The 16517-nt window shown below is 42.2% G+C and overlaps 1 protein-coding gene across 1 annotated transcript in view; it reads right to left on the bottom strand.

Moving 5' to 3' along the window:
* The window catches only part of srcin1a (SRC kinase signaling inhibitor 1a), a 115303-nt gene that overhangs the window by 56253 nt on the left and 42533 nt on the right, over positions 1 to 16517 (bottom strand). Inside the window, exon 7 of the mRNA XM_073832441.1 lies at positions 1496 to 1691. Coding sequence (XP_073688542.1) covers positions 1496 to 1691 — 196 coding nt within the window. The remainder of the gene's footprint in view (positions 1 to 1495; positions 1692 to 16517) is intronic.

The raw sequence follows: 16517 nt of genomic DNA, 5'->3' as shown, positions 1-16517 counted from the left end.
TATATTTTTAAGATCAGTCAGTGCAAGTTTATTTCAGTTGAAACAGCTCAGACTTACATTTTAGTCTAGGACTAGGCTTAAGCCCTGTCTGTGAAACCGGGGGTATATGTCTTGTCAGTAGAGAAACGTGTAGAAAATTACACTACCAGTCAAAAGATTTTTAATGTTTTTAATGAAAGACTCTTCTGCTCACCAAGCCTGCATTTATTTGATCCAAGGTACAGCAAAAATAGTACAATTTTGAAATATTTTCTCTTATTCGAAATAACTGTTTTCAATTTGAATATTTTAAAAATGTAAATTATTCCTGTGATTTTAAATCTGAATTTTTACCATCATTACTTCAGTCACATGATCCTTCAGAAATCATCTGAATATTCATATTTGCTGCTCAAAAAAACATTTATTACTATTATTATTATTAGTATTATTATTATATGGAAAACAACTGGGTAGAATTATTTTTGGTTTCTTTAAATAATAGAAAGTGCTTAACAGAAATAGAAATCTTTTGTAACATTATGAATGTGTTTACCATCACTTTTGATCAATTTAAAGCATCCTTAATTACTTATTTTCTTCATTTCTTTCCCCCCAAAAAAAATAAAATAAAAGAGTAATGATGCTAATGATGCTTTAGCTTTGATCACAGGAATAAATTACTTTTTGAAATATAGTCAAATAGACAGAATTACTATATTTTAAATAGTAGTCAATCGTTTAAATAGTAAAAAATATTTTACAAAATTACTGCTTTTGTTGTATTTTGAATCAAATAAATGCAAGCTTGGTAAACAGAAGAGACTTCTTTAAAAAAACATTAAAAATCTTACTGTTCAAAAACTTTTGACTCGCAGTGTGTGTGGAAAATTATGCACACTACCATTCAAAAGTTTGGGGTCAGAAATATTTTTCATGTTTTGGAAAGTCTTTTTGCTCATCAAGGCTGCATTAAAATAAAATCTACAGTAAAAGAGGAATGTTGTAAAATATTGTTTACAAGTTACAGTTTAATTTTTTTTTCACTGTTTTGTATTTTTAAATATATTTTAAAATGTAATTTATTCCTGTGATGTCAAAGCTGAATTTTCAGCATCATTACTTCAGTCTTCAGTGTCACAGGATTCTTCAGAAATCATGATCAAGAAACATTTATTTTTATCATCAATGCTGAAAACAACTGTTGCTTAATATTTTTGTGGACACAGTGATGATTTTTTTCAGGATTCTTTAATGAACAGAAATTTCAATAGACCAGAATTTATTTCAAAATCATTTGCAACATTATTATTGTTTTTACTGTCACTTTTGATGAATTGAATGCATCAAAGCATTAATTTCTTTCCAAAAAAAGCTCATGCACTGACTAATGTGCTAACTTATTCTTGTGTTTATGTAGGTAGAAGTGTATTAGTTTGTTGAGTGTCAGGTAAAGAGAGTAATTTACTGAGAGCAGTAAATTGATACTCAGTTGAGGCGTGTGAGTATATGTTACCTGGAGAGCGTAGTTTATTCTGGCTTGCAGAGCGGGAGAGTGGGAGGCTCTGACGGAAACGGTTCATGCGGTTGAAGCCCAGCGGCATGTCGGCCTCAGACATGGTCTCCAGAGACTCAGCAGATGCGAAGGACAGTTTAGACGCCTGGTCTGCCAAACCTGACTGAGTGGACTGGGAGTGACGTGGGCTACGGCTCTAAATGAGAGAGAGAGAGAGAGAGAGAGAGAGAGAGAGAGAAATTTTCAGCATTTAAATGGCATGATGTAAAAGATAGACATTACTTACACACAAGGAGACACCAATGCCTCCAACGAGAGTAAATTGCACCTAAACCTCCCAAGTTTACAACTAACAACACTCATAGGATATGTCATCACTGCACCAGCTCAGAGTGAGAAAGTAAGTCACCTGATTCTCTATTTGTGTAATGATAAGAAAAACAGCAATGCATTTATAGGAAAAACACTCACAAACAAACAAGTCTCTACGGATGTGTCTCTACAAACAGACTGAGACGCTAACAATTACGCAGAACAAACCAGTCTGCCTCACTATAGCACATAGAGTAACGGTGAATCGCACATCTGTGGATTTTTGTCAGATGTTTCTCTGTCATTGCTGTGGTTGTTTTGTAGTATTTAATGAAGAGAATTCACACAACCGCATCCTGGTGTGTTTCACTAGCTCAGAGACACCTGTAATGAGCTCCCAGGGTGCAGAGGGGAAAGACTGGCAACCCGGTTTGCAGAACAGGACACAGCCACAAAGCGGCATCACCATACATCAAATCAATTCTCCTCTGTATTGCAAAAAAAAAAAAAAAAAAAAAAGTAGCTAAATCAGTATTTTGCCTTGTTTTTGTTTTTTTTTAAGTAGAACCTATTTAAGCCTAGACATATTTACTTAAAAAGCACATGTGTAACAAATATTATTTTTTAGAAAACATGAAATACTGTACAAAAGTTTGGGGTCCTTAAGATATTTCAACGTTTTTGAAATAAGTCTCTTATGTTCAACAAGACTGTATTATTTGGTCAAAAATACAATAAAATAGCAATTCTTTGAATTTAAAATAACTGTTTATTGTAATATATTTTAAAATGTAATGTTCTGCATCATTACTCCAGTCTTGAGTGTCACATGATCCTTCAGAAATCATTAATATGTTGATTTGCTGCTCAAGAAAAATTTTGTAATGTAATTTTTTGTCAGTTTTGATTAATTTAATGCATCTTTGTTGAAAAAAGTTTTTTTAAAATAAATAAATAAATCTCAGCGACCCCTGATATTTTCAAAGTTTGTGAATATTTTGAATTATAGTTAATGTATTTATTGACTTTTTTTCTTGTTTTGAGCATAAATGTAACAACATTTAGAGAAGTTTATACTTAAAGGATTATTCCACTTTCAGAATAAAAATGTACTCACCCCTGTGTCATCCAAGATATTCATGTCCTTCTTTCGTCAGTCGCACATAAATTAAGCTTTTTGAGAAAAACATTACAGGATTTTTCTCCAAATACTGGACTTCAGTGGGGATAAATGGACTGAAGGTTAAAAATGCGATTTCAATGCAGATTCAAAGGGCTCTAAACAATCCCAGCTGAGGAATATAGCTCTAATCTAGCAAAACAACAGGTCATCTTCTTTAAAAAAATAAAATACATATACACTATTTAATCACAAATGCTTGTCTTGTCCAGCTCTATGATGCGCATGTGTACTCTGTGCAGTTTGGTTTGTTGAAAAATTCCCCATCTCATTTTCTCCTCCAACTTCAAAATCGCTGTACATCGCTGTTTTACCTTTTTTTGTAAAGGGTGTAATGGGAGTATTTTAACATACCCTAACTTTCTTAAACCGGATTGTACAGAGTAAGCATTTGAGGTTAAAAAGTATATAAATTGTAAAATGTTTTTAGAAAACAACTTATCATTTCGTTAGATACGACCCTTGTTCCTCGACTGGGATTGTGTAGAGCCCTTTGAAGCGGCACTGTAACTGCATTTTTAACCTTCAATCTGTTGATCACCATTGAAGTCCACTATATGGAGAAAAATCGTCCCAGGTTACGTATGTAACCATGGTTCCCTGAGGGAACGAGACGCTGCGTCATCAACGCTTTGGGGAATGCCATTGGCGAACCACGCTCTGAATATAGTCTGTAACCAATCAAACGACGGGAGTGACGTCACCGGCGCGGTGACGTCAGCGACCAGGAAGTATAAAGCATGTGCATTTCAAACCGGCGTCAGCTTCCAGGAATGAAGCGATGCGCGGCTGGAATGCGGGAATTATGGCCCATGACGCAGCATCTCGTTCCCTCAGGGAACCATGGTTACATACGTAACCATGCTTTGGGGAACGAGATGTCCACACCCCCATAATTCCCAAATCTCCGCCTAGTGTATGTTTGTTGCTAGGGAAAGGAAGGGAAAGCGTTGAGTCTGGTGGATCAGGCCAGAACAGGAAACTCTCCGCCTGGGAATTGCCAGGACGCGAAAGATAATACACCTCTGTCTGGGGGATCGCCAGAACAGGAGGGTAGTGCCTGTGAATACTTACCTGCTGAGGCACTGACAAATCTCCGCCTGGGAAACTTGCCAGGACGCGAGAAATAATACACCTCTGTCTGGAGAACCTGCCAGAACAAGAGGGAGAATCGTCCTCGGCCCTCGGGCACACGAGGAGAAAGTAGTACATCTCTGTTTGGGGAACCACCACCAAAACAAGAGGGAGAAATAGTCCTCGGCACTCGGGCACACAAGGAGAAGGTAGTCCACCTCTGTCTGGGGAACAGCCAGAGCAAGAGGGACACAAGTAGTGCCTGGTGAACCTGCCAGGACACTAGAATGGCTCCGCCTGGGAAACTTGCCAGGATGCGAGTGGAATTACATCTCTGCCTGGGGGGCCCCCAGTGCAAGAGAGATAGGATCCGCCTCGGCCCTCGGGCACACAAGGAAAGTAGTCCACCTCTGTCTGGGGAACAGCCAGAACACGAGGGACACAAGTAGTGCCTGGTGAATCTTGCCAGGACACTGGAATGGCTCCGCCTGGGAAACTTGCCAGGACGCGAGTGGAATTACATCTCTGCCTGGGGAGCCCCCAGCGCGAAGAGGGAGAAAAATGTGAACCTCGGCCCTCAGGCACACGAGGAGAAGTGGTACACCTCTGTCTGGGGAGCAGCCAGAACAGGAGGGACACAAGTAGTGCCTGGTGAACATGCCAGGACACTGGAATGGCTCCTCCTGGGAAACTTGCCAGGACGCGAGTGATATTACACCTCTGTCTGGGGAACCACCAGAGCAAGAGGGAGAAATATGTGAACCTCGGCCCTCAGGCACACGAGGATTGAAGAACTGTCACTCAAGGACAGAGGAGCCTGGAACGGCTCGCAGGTCTAACTCATAGAACCTGACAAATGTCAAAGGTGTGGACCAACCTGCCGCACTACAGATGTCCTGAATAGGAACACCTGCCATTAGAGCTTTCGAGGCTGCTATACCTCGAGTAGAGTGAGCCTTGACCCCCATCGGCGATGGGAGGCCAGAGGACTCATAAGCAGTGGATATAACATCCACGATCCATCTACTGATTGTATGTTTCGTTGCAGGGTGCCCCCTTCTTGGGGGACCGTAACAAACCAACAATTGCTCTGATCTACGCCACAAGGCAGCTCTGTGGACATATGTGTCCAGTGCTTGCATGGTCGATGGTCACTATCCTCGAATGGAGGAGGGTAAAAGGCCTGTAGGGTGACTGGCTGTGGTACTTCTGTCGGGACCTTCGGTACATAACCCGCTCTAGGGTAGAGGAAGGCTTTGGCCAGACCAGGCGCAAAGTCAAAATATGAAGGGGCCACAGAAAGAGCCTGAAGGTCTCCTACTCTCCTCAGAGAAGTAAGAGCCAACAGCAACGCCGTCTTAAGGGTAAGAAGGCGGTCCGAAATCTCCTCTAAAGGCTCAAATGGAGGCTTACAAAGAGCTTCAAGCACCACAGCAAGATCCCACGTGGGGACCCTAGGTTTCACTCGAGGCCTCAACCTGAGTGCACCGCGAAGGAAACGTATGACCAAAGGGTTCTTACCCACTGATAGGCCATCAAGAGGGGCGTGGTAGGCCGATAAAGCCACCACATACACCTTCAGGGTGGAGTGGGCTAACCCTGCAGAAAAGCGAGACTGCAAAAAGTCCAGCACTGTACCAATTCCTTGTAGAGGGAGCTCTAGATTGAAGGATAGTCTCAACAACCTCAGTTGAGAGACAATCATCTATGAGATGTGCCCCCTCAAGGGCCACACCCATAGCTTCCACATCTCCGGGCGGAGGTGGCAGATTGCGCCCCCGGCTTGAGAGAGAAGATCCCTCCTGACGGGAATCTCCCACGGAGAGCCGTCGAGGAGGGCGATGATGTCCGAAAACCATACTCGGGCCGGCCAGTATAGGGCTACTAACAGTAGGCTGACTCCGTACCGGCGAACTCTTTCTAGAACTCCTGGGAGCAGAGCGATCGGGGGAAATGCGTACAGACGCAGCCTCGGCCAAGTCTGTACCATCGCATCCAGTCCGAGAGGAGCTGGAGGAACTAGAGAGTACCATGGGGGACATTGCGATGTCTATCGAGTCGCAAAGAGGTCCACCTGAGCCTGGCCAAACACTCTCCATATCTGCTTCACCACCTCTGGGTGAAGCATCCATTCCCCGGGCCTCGGCCCCTGCCTCGACAGGACGTCTGCTCCCACATTGAGGTGTCCAGGGATATGCACTACACTCAGAGAGAGGAGTTTTCCCTGCGACCACAGGAGGATTTGGTACGCCAGCTTGTACAAGGGGCGTGAACGCATACCCCCCTGGTGGTTGATGTAATACACCACTGCTGTGTTGTCGGTGCGGACCAACACATGACGGTCTCTCAGGTCTGGGAGAAAGCATTTTAGGGCTTTGAACACGGCCAGTATCTCCAGGCAGTTTATGTGCCACCTTAGATGACAACCGCTCCACAGACCACGGGCCGAGCGGCCACTAATGACCGCTCCCCAACCGGTGAGGGAAGCATCTGTTGCTAGCGTGACGCGGCGACAAGGAGTTCCCAAGACCGGGCCCTGAGATAGAAACCAAGGTTTCTTCCACATGTCCAAGGCACGTAGGCATCGCCGCGTGACCTTGATCTTGCGGAATGGGTTTCCCCTCGGGGAAAACCCCCTGGTTTTGAGCCACCACTGTAGTGGCCTCATGTGCAGCAGTCCAAAAGGTATTACGTTGGACGCAGCTGCCATAAAGCCTAACAGTACTTGGAACTGTTTCACAGTGAGTGACAGGCCTAGCTTGACCGCATTTACTGCAGTAAGGATCGACTCGATCCGAGCAGGTGACATTCGTGCCTGCATCGTGGTCGAATCCCAAACTACACCTAAATAAGTGGTTCTCTGTAGTGGAGAAAGCACACTCTTCTTGGTGTTGAGTCTCAACCCAAGTTCTTTCATGTGAGCGAGAACAACACCTCGATGTTGAACTGCTAACTGTTCTGAGCTGGCTAGGATCAGCCAGTCGTCTATGTAGTTGAGTATACGGATGCCCTGGAGTCGCAGAGGAGCCAGAGCAGCATCCACACACTTTGTGAAAGTTCGGGGTGAGAGAGCTAGGCCGAAAGGAAGAACTCTGTATTGGTAAGCTTCGCCCCTGAAAGCGAACCTGAGAAACTTCCTGTGCTGAGGAAGGATGGAGACGTGGAAGTACGCATCTTTCAGATCTATCGTGACAAACCAGTCCTCGGACCTGATTTGAGACACGACCTGTTTGACAGTTAACATTTTGAACTTCAGCTTCCTGACTGAGCGGTTCAACTGTCTGAGATCTAAGATGGGCCTCAGCCCCCCATCCTTCTTGGGAACAATGAAGTACCGGCTGTAGAAGCCGGACTCTCTGTGCTGAAAAGGAACCACCTCGATGGCCTCCTTCCTCAAAAGAAAGTTCACTTCCTGTTCCATTACCAGAGCCTGCTCGGGACCCACCTCGGTGGGAAACACCCCGTTGAAAGGTGGCGGCGGAGCGCCGAATTGGATATAATAACCTTTCTCTACAGTGCGCAGGACCCATGAAGACACATTCGGCAGTAGTTTCCACGCTGCCAGAAAGTGTACTAAGGGAACCAGCCTCTCGAGACTGGTTTCTGGTATTATTTGAGGAATTAATTCGGTGGCCTGTAACAGCTGGCTGGCAGGCGCAACCTGAATTAACTGCTCTGAGGACCCCCGTAGGGGTGGCAAACTTACTGGTTCCGCTACGTTGCCGGGCAGAAAGACCAATAGAGGTTCGCGAGAAACCGCCGCGCCCTGTAACACTGGCAGGGTTAGCTGACTGGTCTCCTGAGGGCCTCGAGGAAGAGTGGGCACCATAAACTGTGGTAAACCCTTTTTCCCCTCGAGAGGGGCTGCCCTCAACGGCCCTGAGCCAAAAAAGTCAGGGCCGCTTAGCCGAGGACCTCTTAGACTGTAGCACGAGCCTCAGGTCGGGCCTAGTCTTAGAAGCCCCCGACTTAGAGCGTTGCTGACCCCGCCCCCTTGGTCTGTCAGGAGGGGTGCGAGTAGCAACGCTTCTTTTCTGCGCCTCGCGGCGTGAGCAGCTGGTACACGGCTGGGGCCGTTCGACCCGTGGCATCATCTTATAGCCACAGTCATCCACCCCCCCCCCCCCCACGCTACCGTAGTAAGCAGAGGAGGGAGTGAACAACCGGGCTGAGAATGGTTTCTCCCATGATCTCGACAGCTCACTGTGGAGATCAGGGAAAAACGGAAGGCTCCGTCTTGGAGGTGGTGTTTTTGTCCGCAGAAAGCGTTCATCCAATTTGCTTGTCTGCGGCTCATAAGTTTGCTCGGCGGGCCAGCTGATGTTGAGCTTGGCTACCCCACGAGTCACCACCTCCAAGAGCTCCTTATACTGTGGGTTTGACCGGGGAAGCGGTTGAGGATCGCCAACACACTCACATCAACCTCCTCGGAGGAAGATAAGAGAAGTGTTGACTCCTCCTCCCGGGGGGAAGAAACCGCAGTGCGGGCTTCCACATCCAGGAGGAGGTCTACCGATATGCTAGGTGAGGAGGGAGATAGGGGATCACCCGTCTCCATTCCCTCTAGCAGATCGAGTTGTGAAACCCACGAGCGCAGCTGCCACTCCGCCTCAGCGGAAGCGGGGCCAGACCCGCGAGGAACGCTGGTGAAGGCTCCCTCCTCGAAGAGAGCCTTCCGGGAACGAAGCACCCGCAGTGGAAGCCGATCACACTGCGGGCAGCCAGCCCCCTCAAGGGCTGGCTGAGCATGCTCTGCTCCCAAGCAGACTACACACAGACTGTGTGTATCCCCACCAACAATAAAGCGTTGGCAGGGAGGGACACACTTTCTGTGTGGCTGCTGCACCGCACTAAACTTTCCCCCTTTTTTGGCCTACATTGCTCAAAATAAAGTTGTGCAATTGGCACAGAAAAACAGCAATGAAACCAGACAAACAGACCAACATATAGCGCTTCGCTGAATGACAAAAGCTGATGCCGGTTTGAAACGCACGTGCTTTATACTTCCTGGTCGCGCGGTGACGTCACTCCCGTCGTTTGCTTGGTTACAGACTATATTCAGAGCGTGGTTCGCCAATGGCATTCCCCAAAGCGTTGATGACGCAGCCGAGTTCCCGAAAGGCAACCTAGAATGTTTTCTCAAAAAAATATATATATATGCGACTGAAGAAAGAAAGACATGAACATCTTTGATTACATGGGGGTGAGTAAATTATCAGGATTTTTTTATTTTGGAAGTGGAATAATCTAGATTTAAAAAGAGATATATAAATTAAGAAAATGATTCATTACACAAAAAGTAAATAAAAACAATTCAGCTTATGTACATTTAAAAAAATAAAACTTATAAAAGCAGCCTGTGTTATTTACATGCAAGATAAAAGCTCAGAAATAAATGCTGAGGCACAAAAGCAGTGTGGTGTCTGCCCTCTTGCAGACAGCATCTGAGCGCAAAGGGACCGAGTTGAGGTGATAGATGACCCCCCAGTGTAACTATAATGGGGTCATTTATCCACAAAGAGCAGTCCGGGTGCTATACATACACAAGCGCACATACATACATACATCTACAAAATAAGACCTTTTTTATCCCCGCAAAGACACACACTGCCAAATTTGCCATAGCATTCATGTATGCTGTGCTAAGCTAAATACTATACAATCTCAGCAAAAAAGAAATGGATTTTCATGCAAAATTCACTTTTACATGGTGTCTGCATATAAATGTGTCTTAGCAGTGTGTGGACACAACCACCCTACAATGATAAAAATCCATTCACTACTTTTTTGTAAATCCCTAAAAACCTAGAGTCTCAATTATTAAGCCGTATTTTGATTTTCCCGCCCACGACCGCTGACGGGCTATCCCGTATGCTGTCTGCCATTTTCTCAGCATTCGAGCAGCTGTAGCAACAATGTCTCATAAGCAATGCAGGTGTTTTGTAGTTGTATGTAAAAGTGAACATAAGAGTCTTCATTTTCTTCTGACATCAGAGCCACTGAGGACACAGTGGATTAGCTTTTTTATGGCAATGTGCCAACGAATACACAAAACACAAAAGAGAGGGGCGTGAGCTGTAGCTAATTATCATTTAAAGAGACATGCACCAAAATGGGTAGCTGTAAACAGAGCTGTTCTTGACTAGGTAAAAAAGGTGTTGTTTTACACAGCTAAGAATTTTAACCAATGTATGTTGCAGACATTTAATAAAGACCCTAAAGAATCATACTGACTTGTGGAAAATGGGCATCAGATTTACCCTTTAAGGATAATTTTGTAAAATCTAAATAGGCTTTACAGATCTTTCTTGTAAAGCATTTAAAGGTGCCATAGAATGGAAAACTGAATTTACCATGGCATACTTAAATAATAACAGTTCAGTACATGGACATGACATACCTTGAGTCTCAAACACCATCGTTTCCTCCTTCTTATATAAATCTAGTATTTGCAAAAGACCACCGAAAAATAGGTCAATTCCAACATAACACCGGCTGTTGCGAAACAGTCGGTGTTACAGCCGAGATCGTTAATAGTTACGCCTCCAACATTTGCATCGCCCAATCATCGGTAACGTCAGCACATCAGTTAAAGGTCCCATATTGTACACATTTCTGGAGGTTTATTTTATTTGTTGATGTCCTTAAGAATATATATTTGCGGTATAAGTGCCAAAATCCATCTCAATATATTTTTACAGCTCCTTTTTTAGGACCTCTGTCAAAAACAGGTCGATTTTGGCCCATCTAATTAATATTCATGAGCCTCTCTTCTTATTGGCCTGTTGTTTTCTGAGTGACGCACAACCAGGCCAATCACAGGTAACTACGGTCATGTATGCTGTAAGCGTAAGCGATATCAGAGCAATAGAGAGAGCTGATACTCAACAGGATATTTTAGAATTATCATTAATGTTTTTTCTTTTTCAAACACCGAATGCAGTAAGCTACATAACAGTTGCTTTAGTAAAGCCCCTTTCACAATGCGCGCTGATTCTGGAAAATTACGGGAACGAGCGCTGTGTGAACCAAAGCCAGAACCATAAAGGCAGTGTTGTAGTAATGATGCACGTTATCAAGCGACTCTTCACAACGAAAAAATACGTGCAAAGTGGAATGAAGCGGCGATCGGGCAGAGCCAGCACCTCACTATCAGCGCTGAAGCACAGTTTGTTCAGGTTAGTTTCAGTTTAGTGAAACGTACGCGTCGCATTACATCTCACATCCAAACGTCACATGTCTTTATGGTTTGTGTGTAAAGCACGCACAGATTCCGGAAAACAACTGTGAATGAACCAAATTAAACAATTCCGGAACAAATCGTGGGACACATTATCCGTGTATTTACCGAAATCGCTGTGTGAAAGAGGCTGAAGTTGACGTGCCGCTGGTCTCTTATATTCACGTTGTTCTGAAGCCTGTGTAATGATCGTAGCTTGACATCTATAGACTGAACAGGGTTTTCTCCACTTGTTTTCGTGTTGTTGTTGCTCAATAATGGAATGGATGCGTTGTTGTCTGGGGGTTTGACAAAAGGAGGGTGGGACGTTGGTTGGTGACTGAAGGCGGTGACTTGAGTCGATCGGACGTCACATCGTTACGGAAGTCACAGCTGCTTGTGAAAATGAACAGCTACTTTAAGCAGGCTGTGTGCAGTTTACTGTGGATTGACTGTTTTGAAACTCATATGGTAGTTAGATAGCCCCTAGACCTTAGTTATCATGAAAAAAGCCAGGAAATTTTGATTTTGACGATATGGGACCTTTAAACAAGGCAAGCCACAGAAGGGACACGGTTAGCTTAATGCTAGCGCTAGCCTGTTACATTGCAAAACATAGGATTTCACTTACCACATAAACAGAGAGATGACTGCTCTGATGATGGTGAATGATGGAGAAATAACTGCCTGATGATGGCGAATGATTTATAGATCTGGAGAATCACTGACAAGCAGCTCAACTTGTGTGGTAAGTACTTGTGTCTCTGCATTGTAACTTTACACAGAGCACATGCATCACAGTATGAGCATCATGAGACTAAAATGTCGGCGATTCAAAACGGCAGGTTCAACAAACCGCATACTAAAAGTGGCTAGAGCTCCTAATTAAATATATATTTTTATCCATGTGCAAGCTATTGAGCTCTGTGAAACAGCCAATCAGAGCAGAGCTCATTAATATTCACGAAGCTTCCAAATAAGGCAAAAACAGAGCTTTTTATTGTAGGGGCAAATCCTAGGGTTGTAAATGGACCTGTAAAACCATTTCTGGAGATTTTTTTGCCCTTTCCTATGCCATATACCTTCTATGTAGATATCAGAGAACAATTTTAAATATTCTCTCAATGCATTCTATGGCACCTTTAAACAATATTTTCATACTAGTTTAGTGAGCTATAAATAATTTTTTGCACATGCACGTTACAGTTTACATGCAGTAGGCAATTAAGTTCAGTTATAATAATGTCCCTAGCCTAAAATTAGGACTAGCCTAAAACAGTACTGCAGGGACTTATGTCAATCTTACTTAATTCTGTTTGTAGATAAAAAAGAACAATTTTTACAGAATTAAATTTTAGATAATGGCAAATATGAGTAAATACAGAACAGAAGCTAAGGAATGAAGGGACACATTGGTATAGGTAAGAGCACAAACATCTAAGGGCCAGTTTTACTAACAGGTTGTGCCAGCGCAAACTGCCTTTTGGCATTAAAATAGTACTGTCAGGATTTACTAAAGATGCACACTAAAGAATTAGTGTTGAAAAGGTGTGGACACAGCTATTTTTGCACCTGACTTTATTGAATATGCATTTGTAGAAGTTTCACTTTCAGATGCAAAATTTAAGGGGAAGAGTATTAAAACGAATCAAGCAACGTGTTTTGCTGTTTGCGCTCGTCAAATTACTGGTATTTGCACCATTATTTAAAAGGGGTCATCGGGATGCCCATTTTCCACAGGTTGATATGATTTGTTAGGGTTTTAATGAGAAGTCTATAACATACTTTGGTTAAAATTTCTCAAATGGTAGTGTAAAAAACACACTTTTTACAAAATCAGACCTTTTCACAGCAAGCTGTTTTGTTGCATTTGCCATTAAATGCTAATGAGCTGTACTTACCCCGCCCCTCTCTTCTGTGGGATGACGAGTCGTAATGTTTACTTTAGCCACATTTAGCTGCAAAACTTGCTAACTAACACATTATTAAGAAAGGCCATTTGCAAAGATGCATAAAAAACCCTTAGACTCACTTGTTCTGTAGGTGAAGATGCCTCACAAATGTTTTGCACGAACATAGACACATTTATGTAGACCGACGGGTGCATTTCCTTCAAAAACTTAAGTAACGTTAATCCTCTGTCTTCAGTGGCTCAGAATGCCGGGAGTAAACGACGACTACATTGTTCATTATTACATCCAACAACACCTCAATCGCTCAGTCGGAGACATTCTGGTCTTCACCTGCACTGGAGTCGACACAATGGTGGTTGGACTGTTACAACATTTACGTTCAAACAACATGTAAAAGTGAGTTTTGCATCCAATGACCCCTTTAACGTCCACAAAAAGCATGTCTCAAAGCAGTTGGTAATTCGTGTTGCTCTTGGTAGATCGTCATTGCATCTGTGTTCTTTAATGTGCGCATTGTTACCAAATCACACACAGAATTTTCCCTTCCCAACGATGCTTTCATTTTTGCGCTCTAATGCTGTTTAGTAAAACTTGCCCTTAGTGTAAACTGCTACTGTAATACTTTTTCATATAGATGAAATACATTTGAGCCTTTATAAGTACGTTAACGCTGACTATTGGCCAACAAGCTGCAAACTCTCAGTTCTTTTGTTATGTTTCAAAGCTGAACCAAACTAACTGTGAAAACGCAGCACACTGTTAATCAATGCTCAAAACAAACTAGGAATGAAAACACCCTTAAGACCATCCACATAATCAAGATCTGCTTCTCTCTCAAGCACTAATGCACTTTCAAATGGCTTTTTGTCAAATGCAATAAACACAGCAGCTCTCAGTTTCCTTTCAAATTTGTATTTGCGTCAATAAATGTGTCAACGTGTGTGTCATATTACCTTCCTAAAGTGCCTGTATTTTCTGAATTAAACAGAATCAGGCATCCCTGCAGGATTCTCTGCAATAAATCTCCACCCTCATCGCACACACACGCACTTCAGTTCTGTTCCAACAGCAGGAAGGAGGACAACCTCATGCCAAAATCAAATGAAGGTAACAGCATCTGACAGGGCTGCAGTGTGAACGGCATACAATTATGGTAAATACAGATTTAGCAGAGAAATCCACTACAACAACAGAAGCGGTAATACTAAATGCAACATGAGGCAGTACAAATCTGAGAATGAAATCACTTAGGTGTTCACGATATCATTCACTATATAGGAAGAACTACACAGTGAACAAACAAACTTAGATGTAAATACCAGCATTAAAGGAGTAGCTCACTTTCAGAACAAAAATGTACAGATAATGTACTCACCCCCCATCCAAGATGTTCATGTCTTTCTTTCTTCAGTCATAAGGAAATTATGTTTTTTGAGGAAAACATTTCAGGATTTCTCTCCATATAATGGACTTCAATGGTGCCCCGAGTTGGAACTTCCAAAATGCAACTTCAATGGGCTCTAAACGGTCACAGCCGAGGAAAGAAACGTCTTATCTGGCAAAACGATCGATTATTTTATAAAAACATTACAATTTATATACTTTTTAACCTCAAATGCTTATCTTGTCTAGCTCTGTGTGTACTCTGTGTAGAGATTAAAAAGTATATAAATTGTAAATGTTTTTAGAATATAACCAATTGTTTCGCTAGATAAGACCCTTCTTCCTCAACTGGGATCATTTAGAGCCATTTGAAGCTGCATTTAAACTGCATTTTGGAAGTTCAAACTCAGAAGCACCATAGAAGTCCATTATATGGAGAGAAATCCTAAAATGTTTTCCTCAAAAAACATAATTTCTTTACGCCTGAAGAAAGAAAGACATGAACATCTTGGATGACAAGGGGGTGAGTACATTATCTGTACATTTTTCTGAAAGTGAACTACTCCTTTAATAATAAAAATATCAATTATGAAATGAATTAGTTATGCACTGTCCTCTGTATTTATTTTTACAGGTGTTTTATCAGTATTTTGAATGTTACACTGCATTGCATTATGTTTTAGAGTTAACAGAAATGTCCATAAAATTAATTGATAATGTCCCATGTAATGAGCTATCAGTATGTTTTAGTTATTTATAAGTTATTTTATGGATTTATTGAATTTGTTTATAGTGTGCAAATGTTTTTTGGAATAAAGTAAACAACACTGTTTAGCTGTTCAGAGAAAAGTGCCCAGGAACATTTTAATGCACAAATACTATACTTCGTTCAGGAGACATAATAAAATGCTCAGTTTGTGTTTAATTGACCTTGTTTTATAATCCTTTATAATCCTAAGAGCGATAATGGTAAACAGAGTGAGCTTGTTGGCTTTATGTTATGTTTTATTTACACATACATATACACATTTTTTGTGTTTATCCTGACAAACTTAAATTAATTTCACAGATGAGATAACTGAAAACTACAGCAGACATAGAGCGCAGTATAATTAACTTACATAGCGTATCCTAAATCAAGTATTTGATGCGAAGTATGAGTTAATAATCACTGATTTTTTAAAGCTGAGCACAGTTTGAGACATCATTGAGGACTATTTTGAAACTCTTCTAACACGTGAGACTACTAATATCTTTTTCCTAAGAAAAATACAAAAAACATAAAATTCTGACAAGTATGAACACATAACCAAAAGTCTCCATTAGCGCTCTGTCTAATTTCATTGCCGTCTATGAGTAGCGATTAAGATATCCCAAACGTCTTTTGTGTGTGAGAATGAAATAGTAAGAGAGTGGAATATTTCCTTTCCTTACACATGAGAGAAGTGTGTCTATTTCAGATAAGTTGATGGGAGACATAGTATAATATAAGATATAATGTGCACAATTTTATTAAAGTATTATTAACTATTACAAAGAGACAGACCGAGAAAGGGAAAGGAATGAGAGAAAAGGAAAAGAAAATAATTGCTCTTGAGAATAATCTTTCTCTCTCTCTGGCTATTGTTAGACACAGGCTGAAGGCACAGCAGAAATTGCTCCAGCAAATTGCAGTAGATTGTGGCCTATTCAGTCCAATGCTGAGAGAGGCAGAGACAGCAGGGAAATGGTAAGCTGGTAGGTGGTCATAAAATGGCGGCATTCTCTGCACTTATCGTTGGGGACTAATAGCAATGATGAAGACTGAAATGATAAGAGGAAGAGATGTGAAGAGAAGAAGGAAAATGGATTAGTTTAGCACACCTTTACTGTCTGCAGGAGGACAAGCCGTGAGCTGTCTCCCAAAACAAGTGATAACAGGTGACACTGTTTAACAAAAAC

This window comes from Garra rufa, chromosome 1 (genome assembly GCF_049309525.1).
Source record: "Garra rufa chromosome 1, GarRuf1.0, whole genome shotgun sequence".
NCBI classification, from domain to species: domain Eukaryota; kingdom Metazoa; phylum Chordata; class Actinopteri; order Cypriniformes; family Cyprinidae; genus Garra; species Garra rufa.
Note: the sequence above shows the minus strand (reverse complement) of the source record. Positions and strands in the feature narration are given on the sequence as shown.